General features: G+C 39.9%; 1 protein-coding gene across 5 annotated transcripts in view; it reads right to left on the bottom strand.

Moving 5' to 3' along the window:
- Positions 1-16790, bottom strand: part of FAM81A (family with sequence similarity 81 member A) — a 127059-nt gene that overhangs the window by 3374 nt on the left and 106895 nt on the right. For all 5 annotated transcript variants that reach the window (XM_007128514.4, XM_055088000.1, XM_055088001.1 and 2 more), the window contains exons 5-8: positions 12244-12373; positions 10354-10460; positions 4091-4226; positions 2322-2517 (exon numbers count right to left, since the gene is read on the bottom strand). In XM_007128514.4, the coding sequence (XP_007128576.1) occupies positions 2322-2517; positions 4091-4226; positions 10354-10460; positions 12244-12373 (569 nt within the window). The remainder of the gene's footprint in view (positions 1-2321; positions 2518-4090; positions 4227-10353; positions 10461-12243; positions 12374-16790) is intronic.

Here is a 16790-nt window from a genome sequence, read left to right as displayed (position 1 = left end):
TGCGCGGGTTTCTCATTGCGGTGGCTTCTCTTGTTGCAGAGCATGGGCTCTAGGTGCACGGGCTTCAGTTGTTGTGGCTCACGAGCTCAGCAGTTGTGGCTCACGGGCTCTAGAGTGCAGGCTCAGTAGTTGTGGCGCACGGGCTTAGTTGCTCCGCGACATGTGGGATCTTCCTGGACCAGGGATCGAAACCAACCATGTCCCCTGCACTGGCAGGCGGATTCTTAACCACTGCTCCACCAGGGAAGTCCCCTATTGGTTTTTAAAATAAGTGTCAAAAACATCTTGTCTTCATTAGCATATTTAGAATTTTCTCTCAGAAAATTTTCTTTATGTAACAATTCATGAAAAAGAAGTATAAAAACTACTTATTAAAAATAATTTTGTTGGGAATTCCCTGGTGGTCCAGTGGTTAGGACTCGGTACTTTCACTGCCGAGGGCCTGGGTTCAATCCTGGTCAGGGAACTAAAGATCCCGCAAGCTCGAGGTGCAGCCAAAATAATAATAATAATAATACTGATAATAATAATAATAAATGAGTGAGTTTAAAAAAAAATAATGTCCTTACTGAATGAAAAGATACAACATATTACTAAATAAAAGAGTAGGTTACAAATCAGCATGTATTGCATAAGCCTGTATTTGGAAAAGCATATATATATCCTATATGTATAGAAAGATAATATACATAAAAAAGAACTCTGGGTAATAGGAGGTTTGGGGGGTTTTTTTGTGCTTTATGATTTTCCACTAAGAAGTTTGTTTTTGTAACAAGAAAAAGTAAATATTTTTAATTTTTAAAAGGCTCATATGCATTTCTTACTAGGTTCTAACTATTCACAATCTCAGTGATATGTTGTATAGCTGATAATAAATCCACTCAGCAAATGATGCAAAGTTAACCATCAATAAAATATTCAAATACCATATTCTACTGGCCCAAAAGACCAAGAAAGAAAATTCATTTTTATCTTCACAAGTTCTAAAATTCATAAATTTAATGGCAGCTTCTCATTAAATAAAATAGTAACCTTGTGGTGATTACAACAAAATTATTCTTGGGATAACTAACTACTTTTATTTCCATGTGGCCAAAATAGAACAATTCCGTGAAGAAAATTCACAGAACCAGAAAACTGGAAGGAATCAGTAGATAATGTAGTTCCCCTTCCCACACTACCCAACTGTCTTCTCTTTCCTGACCATGGTCAACAAGTCTTCACTTAAATACTTTCAGTAAAGAGCTCTCAGGCTCACAAAGCACCTGTGTCTTTCTAGGACCGTTAACTGTAGATACTTCTGCTTCATACTGAGTTAAAATCTGTCTTCAGGTAACTTCCAGTTATCGGTCCCAGGTCTGTATTCCTGAGTTCAGAGGATAAATCTAATCCCTCCTTTACCTGGCAGCACTTCAGAACTTAAAATCATCTCTAACACTGTCTTCTAAACAAGTGTGGAGGAATGGGCCCTGTGGACTTTTGAGCAGAGGAAAATCATTCATTGCCATGGTGGGATACTGCCAGCAGTATAAAATAAGCCTTCAAAGGCCCCTCAAAGATATATGCTATATATATATATATATATATATATATATATATATATATATATATATATATATAAAATGCTTTTAACAGAGAAGAAAACAATGCATTTTAGTTGTTTTTTTTGTTTTTTGTTTTTTTTGTGGTATGCGGGCCCCCCTCTGTTGTCACAGGCCCAGCCGCTCCGCGGCATGTGGGATCCTCCCAGATCGGGGCGCGAACCCGGTTCCCCTGCATCGGCAGGCGGACGCGCAACAACTGCGCCACCAGGGAAGCCCCTGCATTTTAGTTTTAATAGTATTTAATCTTAAAGAATAAAAATATTCTCTTTAATTTTGTTAAGATTTCATTTTGTCTTATTCCCTATATATTCTCTAGTTCTTTGTTGCTAGATTATATAATGGATCAAATAAGCACTGGAGACAAATTTAGTAAATATAGAATAAAGAAAGTATTTAAGCCTAAAAAAAAAAGATACATGCTTATTTCTGAGGCATATTGACCTTGGCTTTGATCAGAAAAGAATCTGCAGATGGCACTAAAGAAAATGTACATCAGTTGCAAGCTAAGCGATTTTAGGTTTGTTTGCCTGTCTCTCGAGGTCTATCTTCATGTCCTTGGCAATGAAGCAACATTTTCGTTCAATACCACAGCTACTTAGAAAATCACCTAAGGACACTTCATCAGCCAGGTTTGTGGTAGTTGTAGGGTAATACTAATTCATTGGCTTTTAGATCAAATAGAAAATGACCCAGAGAACTGTTTTCTTTTTGGCCTACCCGCATCAACTTCTGCTTTGATTTCCTTCATGTCCTCGGTCATCTGTAACTCAAGCTTGCTGATTCGCCCATGCACCTTCTCCTCTTCTTGTTTCGTCCTCTGTACCTCCATATTCTTCTTTTGACTCTCTTCTATTTTGTCCAGTCTGGCTGACATCTGGCTGAGCTTCTTCTCCATGTCCCTTTCACTGGCTCCCTGAGATTCATGATAAGAATGGCACTTGATTACTCCAAAGAGTCTGATGCATTTGAATCAGTCATAATACCATTTAAGAACAATGTGCAGGGAACAGAATTGCAAAGGTTGCTTGTTGCTCACCCCAATATCCATTCTCCCCTTCTTCCATAACAGATTCCTGATTTTCAGCTGGCTATAAGGTCACCCAGAGTAAAGACTACCTTTTCTACCGTCTCCTGAGTTTGCTGTGGCCATATGATTAAGTTCTGGCTAATGAGATATAAGTACAAACATATGTGGCAACTTCCAGGAAAAGTTAAAAAATAGCTGAGGCATATCCTTGCCTCTTCTTTCTTTCTTCTGTTCTTGGAATTAAGACGTAATGGCTGGAGCCCTAGCAGCCATCTTGAACTATGAGTACAAGGGTCACTCTCTAGGACTGGCAGAGAGTTAAACCAGAAAGATCATGGGTCACTGAGGACTGACAAGCTACCACATTAGCCCTGTGATCCTGACACCCAGACTTCTTTTATGTGAAAGATAGATAAGCTTCTATCATATTAAAGTCACCATTATCCTGCAGTTTATTGTTAGTTATTAAGCCTATCTAGATGTAAAAATAGTGCTCCAAAGACCTAGAAGCTTCCAAATGTATTATTATGAATCTAAGTAAACCAGGAGATCTGATAAAAATATGGAGACATGTAAAGAAATATTTGAAACAGAATATTTTCTTTCCTTTCCTCTCCACTATGCTTGGTTCTTATGAGAATCTGGGTCTGCAGGCAAGCTTTAGAGGCCAAGACTACAAACATCAAGCTGTAAGGGGGCTACAGCATAACAAAACTCTCTTGATGTGTTCAGTGCACAGTCTGCAATTCAACAGCTCAGCATCGAGAGAAAGCAGAGCCAGAGATGCAATCTACACCAGTCACTTATGCTCCATCAAAGTCCAAGGGGAGGAAGCAGTGAAAGAAAAGAGAAGGGAGAGGGAGATGGTCAGGCTAGATAACCAAACCAAAAAACAACTGCTTGCCAAGTACTGATATTGAATACTATATATGCAAGGCTTTCTTGCTATGATTTTTGAGTAGTTCTGCAAACCTTAGTTCTGCAGGAGAGTGGGGTAAAATGAGAAGGAACATGGAAAAGAAAACTGGATTCTGTTTAGATCTTGCACTGTGACACCTCATACTGGGTTTATAGTTTGATGGAGGGGCCTGGAGGGAGAAATCTAGTCAATACTCTTTCTGCCAGATCGCGGAATTAAAACAAACTGAGATGAAGTATGTAATTGTAAATGCAGCTGGACAATTTGGTTCATTAAGGTCTTGATTTGGCTTCATCTTAGCTGAAAGTACTGAAAATTTCTACTTAGTCTGTTAACCAAAACAAGTCAAAGTGCTCTGTCTCTTTATAACAAACACAAAGAATCAATATGAACCATGGAAAGAGATTCTAAGGCAAGAAACAACTGTAACAGCTTAATGTGGTGCTAAATAAATCAATGATAAGTTACGAGGTATTATTCAAACATTGCAGGTCCCACCGAATAACTTTACTATGTTTATGGTTGAACATCAACACCTACACTGTTTTCCTTAACAACCAAGGAAAGCTGATCGATTTTCTGTAAAAGTTCTTTTTCCATCCGTTCTTGTTCCTGTTGCAACCAATTCCGTGCAGATAAAATCTGGTTACTGAGTTCCTCAATTGTACCTTTAAATCTAAAATAACAGTTAGAAAGTTAGTCATAAAACCATTTTAATATGACATCAAACAGTCTCAGTCTCTGACTATCAATTCTCTCAGAAATATATCAGTATTAAATTCAGCTCACTCAGAATTACATGCTTACCTTTTTCTTAGAATTGCACTTAGCGCTACATTGGGAAGGGAGGAGAGAAGGAGGGTATAACAGAAAAGCACCTAATAATACTCCCACCCATGCAGAGCTGACAGTGTGGACACCAAGGTGTCACACAGTGACAGAGAGTCACGCCATGTACTAATCTTTGCAGTTCAGAGGGTCCTGGGTGCTCTTGGCTCAAAGGACACAGTAGCCTGGCTCCCCTCCAGGCTCCCCTCTTGCCCTGGACTCTCCTGCTTCTCCCTCTTATCTCCCAGGACTGGAGCCTGGCTCCCTATCTCTCTAATGTTCTCCAAATTGTTCTTGCCCCATACAGATATTTCTTAATTTAAACCAAACAGAAAATTTAAAAAAAAACAAACCCCAACTTCTATTCCTATATAACTCTCCCTTTCCACATACCTTAAAATAACACCCCACACTTGCTGCCTCCCCTTTTATTTTTATTATGAAAGTAATAAAAGTACACAAGAATATATGTGATTTAATAATAATAATAAAAGGAACACCCCCTGTGGTAGAAGCCCCCAATTCTCTGCAGTATCTGTTCTCCTCTCCTTCCCTATTAAGAAACCCTCAAATGTGAACTGGATTCCCGGCTACCTAGTCAAAACTACACTTCTCAGCCTCCCTGGCAGCTACGTGTGGCCATATGGCTAAGCCAGGAATGGGACAGGAAGTGATAAGTAAACTTCCTGATCATATCATCAAAAACAAAGCTTCTCAGCCTTACCTGGGCAGGAAGCCAAGCCAGCAGTCCTGCCCAACTATGGAGCCCTACCTAACCTGGGAGACTGACCATGGAGCACAGCAGCTTTACTGAATTCATTTATTCTAACAGTTCTTTGATGGAGTCCTTAGAGTTTTCTCTATAAGATCATATCTTCTGCAAGCAGGGATAATTTTGCTTCTTTTTTTCTGATTTGAATGCCTTTCATTTCTTTTTCTTGCCTCATTGCTCTGGCCAGGAGTTCCAGCACTATGTTGAACAGAATTGGTGAGAGTGGGCATCCTTGTCTTGTTTCTGATCTTAGAGAAAAAGCTTTCAAAATTTCATCGTTGAGTATTAAGATTAGCTGTGGGCTTGTCGTGTGTGGACTTTATTATGTTGAGATACATTCTTTCTATACCCAAATTGTTGAGTCTTTATTATGATGTTGAATTTTGTCAAATGCTTTTCCCACATCTACTGAGATGATCGAATGATTTTTATCCTTCATTCTGTTAATGTGATTAACTGACTGATTAACATTAATCAATGTACACTGATCGATTTGTGTACATTGAAACATCCTTGCATCCCAGGGATAAATCCCAGTTGATCATGGTGTATGATTCTTTTCATGTGCTGTTGAATTGGTTTCTTAGCATTTTGAAATGTTTGCATCTATGTTCATCAGGGATATTGGCCAGTAATTTTCTTTTCTTGTAATGTCTATCTGGTTTTGGTATCAGAGTAATGCTGGTCTCGTAAAATGAGTTTGGAAGGGTTCTCTCCAACTTTTTGGAAGAGTTTGAGGATGACTGGCATTAATTCTTCTTTAAATGTTTGTTAGAATTCACTCACGAAGCTATCTGGTCCTGGACTTTTCTTTGTTGAGAGGTTTTTGATTACTGATTTAATCTCCTTTCTCATCATTGGTCTGTTCAGATTTTCTATTTCTTCATGATTCAGTCTTAGTAGGTTGTTTCAGGAATTTATTCATGTCTTCTAAGTCATCCAATTTGTTGGCATATGATTGTGCACAGTAGTCTCTTATGATCCTCTGTATTTCTGTGTTACCAGTTATAGTACCTCCTCTTTCATTTATAATTTTACTTATTTGAGTCCTCTTTCTTTTTGTCTGGGTTAGTCTAGCTAAAGTTTTGTCTATGTGGCTTAACAATTAGTTTTATTGATTTTTTTCCCCCAAATGTTTTTCTGTTATTTCCTATTCTGTATTTCATTTATTTCTGGCCTAATCTTTATCATTTCTTCCTTCCTTCTGCTATCTTTAGGCTTAGTTTATTCTTCTTTTTCTAATTCCTTGAGGTATAAAGGTAGGTTGTTTATTCAAGGTCTCTCTTTTTTCTTCATGAAAGTGTTTATCACTGAAACTTTCCTCATAGAACTGCCTTTGTGGCATCCCATAAGTTTTGGTATGTTGTGTTTCCATTGTCATTTGTTTCAAGATTTTTCGAATTTCCCTTTTGATCTTCTTTGACCCACTGATTGTTCAGGGGTGTGTTCTTTAATTTTCACATATTTGTGAATTTTCCAAATTTACTCTTGTCATTAATTTTTAGTTTCATACCATTTTGGTTTGAAAAGGTACTTAACATGATTTCACTCTTCTTTAATTTGTTAAGACTTGTTTTGTCACCTAACATATGATCTATCCTGAGACTGTTCTGTGTGCACTTAAGAAGAATATATATATTCTGCAGCTGTTGGATGGAGTGCTCTATATACGTCTGTTAGGTCTCTAGTTGGGCAGGGCTGAGGTGTGAGTGGTGGGGGACTGCTGGCTGGGCTCTATGGTCAGGTGATCCTAGTGGCTGGGCTCCACGGTCAGGTGATCCCTCTGGCTGGGCTCCCAGGGAAGGCAGGGCTACTGGCTGGGTCGCACAGTCAAATGGAGCCACCAGCTGGACTCTGCAGTTCCCTCTGGTCCGGTGGGGGTCACTGTGTTCCCTAGCATGGTGCTGGTGCTGGTGCTGGTTGGACTCCATGATGGGGCCTGAGGCTCCACAACTGGGCAGGCTGCTGGTTGTGCACCCCTGATGAGTAAGGTCAGTGGCCGGGATCCCTGGTCAGGCAGGGCCACCAGCTGTACCCTGCAGTCAGGTGGAGCTGCAGGCTGTGCTCTGTGGTTGAGTGGGGTTGCTCTCTGGGCTCCCTGGTCAGGTAAGGTCACTGGGTATGTTCTGCTTTTAGAAGGGGTTGTTGGCTGGGTTCCTTGCTTGGGCAAAGCCAAAGGCTCTGCTCGGCAATCAAGTGGGGCCATAGGCTGGGCTCCACTTCTAGGGTTATAGGTTGGACTCCAAGGCCATCTGGGTCACTGTTTAGGCTCCCCGGTCAGGTGAGGCAAGAAGTTACATTTTATTTTCAATAATTATATTTTCTAGAAGCTCAATTTGGCTGTTTGTCAATTCTGTTGGCTTTTTTTCTGGCCACACCATGTCGCTTGTGGGATTTTAGTTCCCTGACCAGGGCTTGAAACCAGGCCCTCAGCAGTGAGAGCACAGAGCCCTAACCACTGGACCGCCAGGGAATTCCCCGACTGTTCATTTTTGGTAAGCTCTTATTCCTTAGTTGTACCTTCAAAATGTGTATGTGTGTGAATACTCACACATACACATACATACATATATACACACACATCACTTTATCCAAGAATTCCTATATATGCAGTATTTAGAAGTCTGATTCTGCTTATTGTTGTTTCTTCTCACTCTATTACTTATGTGATTTTTTTTCCTTGTGTTGGCCTACAATTTCTGATGTGGACCATTTTTAAAGTCTTTACTGAATTTGACAATATTGCTTCTGTTTTACGTTTTGGTTTTTTGGCCACGAGGCATGTGGGATCTTAGCTCCCCTGGCCTACAATTTCTGACTGTACATTCATGTTCCTTAGAATTTCATGTCTGTGGGAAGACTTGAAGACTGAGTATTTGCATTTGCTTCTGCCAGGCATCTCGGGCCACTACCAAATCAAGATCATTCTAAGATAAACTACTTATTCTGGTTTCTTCAAGGTGCTTGGGTAATGTGAATTCTAACTCTAAATCCAGGTAAAGGTTGTACTGTGGTCCTGAATTTTCAAGGAATACCTTTTACCCTTCTACCCAGAATCAAGATTTTGACAGGAAAGTTTCCTTATGATGTCTCTGTGGAATATTTTTTTTTTCTCCTAGTTCATCCAACCAGGGTTTTACCTTTTGGGTCTCTAATCTGTCCTTCTACCTTACACAGGCCCCAGGCTTGGTCCCCTTACCTCTGTGAACAGCCTTTGTGTCTAGACTTCTGGACTTTAAATTGTAGGAAGAAAAATAAAGATGTTCATGACTGCTAATAATATCTACTAAGGAAGAAAAAATACTAAGATGTTTATTTTCTTCCTGTGCGATGGAAGGAAGGGGATGAGAGATCTTTCTGTACTTGGAAAGACTGCAGAAGCTATGAGAAAGAGTGACATAACTCAGTAATGACATAAATACAGATAATTAGAGGAAAGGAAACATGGTTTTCATAAGAGAATTCCTGTTAAATCAGCAATAACCCTAAAATGGCATTAAGCATGGAGAGAATGAGATACAAGAACCAGGAGAATAATAAATTTAAAACTTCCACAAGCCTCTAACAAAGTTCCATACTGAAGTCATCTTTAAAAATATATAATAAGTCAAATACACAAACAAACACACACATACACACACATACACATATATGGTCACTACTGGCTCTGCTTTGGCAGGAAAATGCCAAGCTCATGAAGATTCATGACAGGGAAAAGTGTATGGTTCTGTGATTGAGCAGAAGAGAAGCAGATGAGTTTCACTGGGGGCAAGTCCAGTTTAAAGTGTCACTAAAACACAATGCAAATTATAACACATTAGAGGGTCCTAACTAGACAGCTCAGCAGCCCCTAGGTGCAGACCTCTCTCACCTAGACGCCTGCAACAATGCCCCCCCCAGCCGACGTCCCATCTCTGTTTCAGTCCCTGTGATCCATCTTCCAACTGCAATCAAGGCCATTTAAAAAAAATAACATATACATCTCACTCTATCACCCTATCTTCTTAAAATCCTCCAACAGCTCCTTATTGCTCCAGGGAAAGAAACAAGATGTCCTGAACACGGTCTACAGGGCCCTGCATGCTGGCCCACCTACTCTCCAGCCTCATTCCCCACCAGCACGCTCTGTTCAGCCCCCTCTGCACCCTGCAGTTTCCTTCATGTCACATTCCTCCCGCGACGGGCTAGTCCATCTCCGGTGTCTTCACCTCATTCTTTTCCTCGTGAATGCCATTCGTGCTTCAGCTCTCACTCCCCACATCGCCTCCTCCGGAAGGTCCCACAACCAGGCTTCTGTTACTTCATTCTCACAGCACCACCGTATTAGCTTCCCACAGCTACTGTGACATGTCACCACACACTTGGTGGCTTAAAACAACACAGTCATTCCCTTTTGGTTCTGAAGGCCGGAAGTCTGAAATCAGTTTTCACTGGAGCAGAGGTGGTCCCTTCTGGAGGCTCTGAGGGGAGAATAGTTTCCTCGCCTTTTCAAGCCCCTAGTGGCCGCCTGTCTTCCATGGCTCGTGGCCCCCTCCCCCATCTTCATAGCACATCACACTCCAATCTCCGCTTCTGTTGTCACATGGCCTTCTCTCCTGATTCTGACCCTCCTGCCTCCCTCTTATAGGGACTCTAGGGAGTATTACATCGGGTTTACATAGGTAACACTGTATCATCTACTCATCTTAAGACCTTTAATCTAATCCCATTTGCAAAGTCCCTGTTTGCCGTATAATATTCACAGGGATTAGGATGTGCTGATATTTGGAGGAACCATTATTCAGCGTACCGCAACCACATATCTTTCCTTCAAAGCACTTATCACCATTAGTGATAATGTAGCATGTACCATATTTAGTGTGCTATATTTAGGTCATTATTCGATTAATACTCATCAGCTCCCTAGACTATCAACTCCACAAGGATAAGAACAGAGCCTGTTTTTCTTCATTACTGGATCCTCAGCACCTAGGCCATATTCAAGAAATATTTGTTGGATAAACAGATGGGTTATCATCCAATCACTAAAAACAATAATTAGGAAGGTAAAGTGGCAACAGGCTACAAGGAAGTTTTCCTGTGAACTTCCATTATGGTTTTCACTTCGTGCAATAAATAAAAACCAAAAGGGAAAAAATTATAGTATTGAGTAAGCTCATGAAAAACTTCAACCAAAACAGATGTTTCTTAGTTGATTACTCACTTAGTATCCAAAAGCTGAAGCTGGTGATTACTGTCTCTGTGGGACATCTTCAGTTTGGTGCTTTGCTCGGATATCGACAAGTCCACTCTGTTCAAAAGCTGAGAAATCTGGAAAAGAAACTTCGCTTGTAAATGTCATATCAAACCTTTTCAGAGGTAACTTCAGAAAACATGAGTGAGCTGTATTCTAGTCAGTGGCATTAAATTCCATCTAATTTCATAAATTCATTTAGGAGTCCACCTCATCTCTCCACTTCCATTTTCTTTTATACACACCCATCAAAAATCAAGACCAGAGGAGTTCCCTGGTGGCCTAGTGGTTAGGATTCTGGGCTTTCACTGCAGTGGCCCAGGTTCATTCTCTGGTCAGGGAACTGAAATCCCACAAGCTGCGTGGCACAGCCAAAAAAAAAAAAAAAAAAAATCAGACCAGTAGCACTGCCAAAATATTCATCAGGCACTGAGCACCGAACTACGTAACTATAGTTCTCTGATGAGCAAGCCCAGCTTCTGCCCAGGAGCACTACTTCCCCCTGCTGGCATAAAATGTAAGTCATTTTTACCTTGGAATTTTTTTTTTGTAACATCTTTATTGGAGTATAATTGCTTTCCAATGGTGTGTTAGTTTCTGCTTTACAACAAAGTGAATCAGTTATACATATACATATGTTCCCATATCTCTTTACCTTGGAATTTCTACCATTAGTGTGGTTGCTAATCACAGAATGGAATTCTTATCACTTACAAATTCCATCAAGGTCCCAGATTTACGTCCGTATCAAGTTAAGTTACCAGAATATATAATTTTTCAACTATAACCCCTCTCACTCCTTTCTCCCACTACCTATATCCATTTCCCTTGTCTTTTTACTACAATGTACTGAATAATATAAAACTAGCCCTTTATGAAACGCCTTTATTTTCTGCAAAAATTCTGATGTTCAGTGTTCCTTAATTTGAGATTCACGGAATAAGTATTTATCAGACCCGAAACAAAGAAAAATTATGTCTCTTTTTATGGATTTCTATAGGTGTTTTACTCGGTTTGGCTACTAGAAAGCTTAGTATTTCCTTAGCATCTATTTTCTGATCTAATAATTCTGTCCTCACATTTCTTTAGAGAAAATTATTGGACTTATTTCATTTTATTCTTTTTTTCAAGGTTTTATAACAACTATTTTTTATATAAGTAGCTTTAGATCCTTATCAGAGGTAGCTAGCACACAAGTACGTTTAACCCAATAAATTGACTAGATACCCCATTTTATTGAACAGTCTCTCTTTAAATGAGGAACAGCAAGTAAGGCAGACACCGTAGGGAAAGTTCTAGAAGATAGGCCCCATTATGGCACAGGGGAACTTCTAAGAAGCCAAAAAACAAACTGTGAAATGCCAAGAGTTTTGCTTTGAGAAATTAATCTGTGAATTGCAAGGTGGAATACTCTGAAACTTATTAGCCAGCCTACTCTCTAGCTTTGTTTTAATCTTTTCCCACATACAAACTATGTGATGAGGTAGTCCATAAGTCTCGTGAATAAAGTATCTATTTCCTGAACCCCAACTGGGACGAGTGCCCTGTAAAACAATGCTTTGATGACTTACCTGTGTAAGAGGTAGTTTTGGAGATATAATTTAGAATTTTTGGAACATGTTAAGTGTTTGAAGAATGAGGGGAAAGAATCTTTAAAATTAGGATTGTACTGAAAAATCTTGGCATTTTGGTCGCATACTTACAAAGGGCCACTCCAGTGAAACAGAAGGAGGAAGAAGAAAAGGGATGCTTACGCTGGGTGCCCTACCTAGTTTCTCATGCAGGAAATAATCAACACCGTGTTATTCTTCGATAAGAACAAATACTCACTTTCAAAAAGGTACCTGAAACAGGTCATACCTGTCCCTCTGCATCTTTGATTTTCGTTTCCAAGATCAGCTTGGCAGCTTGCTGCTCTTTGTTCAAGTGCTGGAGCCCCTCATAGGTCGTTTTGTGCTCAGCAGAGAGTCTGGCTATGCTGGCGTCACATCTATCCGGGCAAACGATAAAGATAACTCTTATCAAAGTCTTCAAACACTTGCTAAAGCTTCCTTACACACTATAAAGTGCATGATCCCATTCGAAGAAACTGCACTATGAATCATGCCTTTTAACAGAGTTCTGAATGAATTCAGAGAACTGCTCTCATTATGGTTTTTAAGTTAAACCACAGGGATGTTGCTTAATAAGACTAGAGATGTAACCATCAAAGCAACGAATCTTTACAATGCTCACGAGTACAAAACTGAATATGCAGTGAGAGCCCAATTAGAAAAAGCTTACATAGTGAGCCAGATGTGGTCTGTCGCTCTGTAGTACCACTTCCGCCATCTCAGGTTTGGGGCCTCTTTGGATTTTGGAGGCAACTTCTACCACATTTGAAAGTACTATTCCTAACCTTTTACCAAACCACCTGTAAGGCTGTAGGCTTTGAGTGTGGTCCAGAGCAGGAGGCTCTACAGCTGGTCCCAGCTGCTCTGCCCTTGAGCCTTACAGCTTGGCAGTTCCAAAGGTGCCCAAAGTATCTGCAGCAGATAAGCTGGGTTATGAAGCCTCTGTCAAACCCTAACAGCAGAGTCACAGAATGACCCCCTAGGAATTGAGAGCAAAGTCATGTCCTGTTCCAACACAATCATTCCTGCTTTGAAAAGGAGCAGCCAGCTTGATATTGGGCTCCAGTAGAGACTGCATGCCTAAGCAGGGGTCACGGAGTGACCATGCAATCTGGGCAGCCCATCATGAACACCAAGCCATAGAGGTGGGCAAATGGGCAGCACTCCGTCTTGGAGAGAGAGGGATATATAGATGTCAGGCTTAACAGTCCTAAAGGCATAAGTAAATTACAGGAGCCCAGACTCCTGTGGCCTCTATTCTTACTACTGCCAGTTTCCTTCAACTCACATGTATGGCCTGGGATCAGATGAGCTTAAAATACAAATGTTTAAAGTACTCAACAATCAAAGATAGATTAACATCCATCAAGAGAACTCTAAACTATTTTTAAAAAAAAGAGATGAAAAAAGAACAAGGGGTTAAGAGAAAAAAATGAGAAATCCTAGAAATAAGCTAAACAGTTTTCTTAATAGAGCTGACAAACATGACTGGACATGATTGAAGATAAAATCAGTGAATTAGAAGATAGTAGCAAGGAGCTCACTCAGAATGCAGCAAAGACAGACAGAGATTCAAAACATGAAAAAATAGTTAAGAAAGACGGAGGACAAATAAAGAGATGCTAACGTAAGTCAAAAGGAGGCTGAGAAGTCCCAAAAGAAAAAATGGAGAGAATGGCAAAAAAGTAATATTTGAGGTATGAGTGCTGACAACTTTCTAAAACTGAAAAAAGACATGTGTTTTAAAGTATTCAATGAATACAAAGTGGCATAAGTAAAAATAGACAGAGCATGGTGGCTCCAGACGCGCAGGCTCAGCAGCCATGGCTCACGTGCCTAGCCGCTCCGCGGCATGTGGGATCCTCCCGGACCGGGGCACGAACCTGCATCCACTGCATCGGCAGGCGGACTCTCAACCACTGCGCCACCAGGGAAGCCCAAAGATAAAAATTTTAAAAGCTACCAGAGACTAAAGACAAAATGACTTTTTTGACTGACTGTAAGATTGACATCACACAGTCGATATCAGAAGACAGTAGATATCAGAAGATGATAAATATCATAAGATGTTGGAGAAACAGCTTCTAAGGACTGAGCGGAAACAACCTATCATGCAAGAATAAGTACAAAATAAAGATAGTTTTAGACATACAAAGATTAAGAAAGGTTATCACCCACACAGCCATACTGAAAAAGTCATTAAATAATATACTTCAGTAAGAAGAAAAGAACACCCAGAGAGAAGGAGTAGGATGTAAGAAACAACAGTGAGGAAACTGAGAAAATTTTTGGAAAATTTATAGTTTTGTAGACTCTGAAGAAAGTAAGCTACCAGTTCAATTATTCCAAACTTCTTGAGTCCTTACTTGGTATTGAATCACATTTTCTCTAAGTTGAACAACTTGTTCAGCTTAATCATTTGGCTAAAATGCTATAGTCCTTTTTGGAAGTAACAGAAAAAAAAGTATTAGGATAAAAAAATGTTTAATATTGACTAAAATATTTTTTAATATTTCAAAACACAATCTGACAAACTGCATATATGCACTTTCTAAATTTCAATGTTCATAATAAAATAGACACAAAGCAACAATTATGTCACTATCCTTCTATACTGGAAATCTTTTTTAATGTTTAATGCTCAATGCTGTCATTTGTACAATCATGCTATATCGCACACTGTAGGTGGAAAAGTATATTTTATAAGCTTTCTTGAGGGCAACTTGGCAGTATATACCCCAAATCTTGAAACATGAATATATTTCTATGTACCTTTCAATCTAGGTATTAACCCCAAAGAAACAAAAGTGTGAGCAAAGAAAAATCAAACTAATTAAATTCTGCATAAATTCCTTGAACAATTTCCTGTTTTAGGATAAAACGAAAATCCTTTAAAGCGCTCAGAAAGAGTTGGTCCCAACCCACTTACCTCCCTGCATCATCTCCTATATTCTGTCCCCTTTTTTCCTCTGCCCTCAGCCACATTGATTACACTTCAGGGCTTTGAACTTATGTCACTCCTTCCCACTTCAAGGCCTTGACGCAGGCTGTTCTCTCCGTCTGCAGTGTTCTTCCCTGACCTTTTCACCTGCTTAGTTACTATTCATCCCTCAAGCTAAGCACACTTAAGTCACTTCCTTATGGAAGCCTTCCTGGAGCCCCCAGAGTAGATCAGGTACAGCAAGTACACACTTTCAGGATGCCCCATATTTCTCTTTTACTGAACTTCTTATAATAAACATTTATTATTATTACTATTACTATTATTATGATTATCATTCATCTCTTAATCCTTGTTTCATGACACGTTCTCATCATTAGTCCATGCATGGCTCACTTCATTCAGTTAATTATTTTTTGATAACTGCTCCTATTCTGAATCCTGTCATCATTCCCTTGTTCTCCTTTTAACTGTATTGCACACATACACACAAATATGCATGTGTGTGTATATATACATATATACATACATATATATATTTCTTGAAAGTATGCTATGTGTGCATTAGTTGAATTCAACTTTTAAAAAGCCATTATGTCATATGTAATATTTTGATACTTATTGTTTTCACTTATTGCTAAGATTCAACTATATTGTTATACGCCACTGTAGTTGTTCATTTTAACTACAGAATAACATTCTACTGTTTGTTACAATTTATTTGTCCATACTCCCACTGATGGGCACTTTGGGTTATCTGGGGATTTTGCTATTGTGAACAATGCTGCTATGAACATGCCCTCCTGTGGTACAAGTACAACCATGTATCTCAGGCAGAAATTGATGGATCACAGACTATGTGTATGTTCAACACTGGGAGGTAATATCAGACCCCACTAATTTATACTCCTACTAACAATGGGTAAGAGGTCTTAGGCACCTACACCCTCTCTAATGCTTGGCATTGTCAGATATTTCAGATGCCAATCAACTGGGTGTAAAAAAGCATATATTGTTATGTTTTTAAATTTTCATTTCAACATTAACCAGTGATGTTGAATCTCTTCACAGGTTTATTGGCCACACGTGTTTCTTCTTTGGTAAGATGTCAGTTCATGTCTCTTATCCACTGTTATATTGGGTTGTTTGCATTATTCTTATTAACTTGTATGAGGTCTTTATATATTCTTGACACTAACCTTTTACCATCCAATATCTTCCTCAATTTGTAACTTCTTATTTTCTTCTTTAAGAATGATGAGCAACATTTTAAATTTTAAAATAATCAAATCCATCAATGCCTTTTATATCAAGAAGAAATCCTCCACTACCTAAAGGTCTAAAACAGGGGTCCCCAACCCCCGGGCCACGGACCAGTACTAGTCCATGGCCTGTTAGGAACTGGGCTGCACAGCAGAAGGTGAGTGGCAGGCAAGCGAGCGAAGCTTCATCTGTATTTATAGCCGCTCCCCATCTCTCACATTACCGCCTGAGCTCCGCCTCCTGTCAGATCAGTAGTGGCATTAGATTCTCATAGGAGCGCGAACCCTACTGTGAACTGCGCATGCGAGGGATCTAGGTTGTGTGCTCCTTATGAGAATCTAATGCCTGATGATCTGAGGTGGAGCTGAGGCGGTGAGGCTAGTGCTGGGGAGCGGCTGCAAATACAGATTATCATTAGCAGAGAGGTTTGACTGCACAGAGACCATAATAAATCAACTGCTTGCAGACTCATATCAAAACCCTATTACTGGGCTTCCCTGGTGGCGCAGTGGTTGCGCGTCCGCCTGCCGATGCAGGGGAACCGGGTTCGCGCCCCGGTATGGGAGGATCCCACATGCCGCGGAGCGGCT

This window comes from Physeter macrocephalus, chromosome 11 (genome assembly GCF_002837175.3).
Source record: "Physeter macrocephalus isolate SW-GA chromosome 11, ASM283717v5, whole genome shotgun sequence".
Classification (NCBI taxonomy): domain Eukaryota; kingdom Metazoa; phylum Chordata; class Mammalia; order Artiodactyla; family Physeteridae; genus Physeter; species Physeter macrocephalus.
The sequence above is the reverse complement of the archived record's forward strand: the minus strand, read 5'-3'. Positions and strand labels throughout refer to the sequence as shown.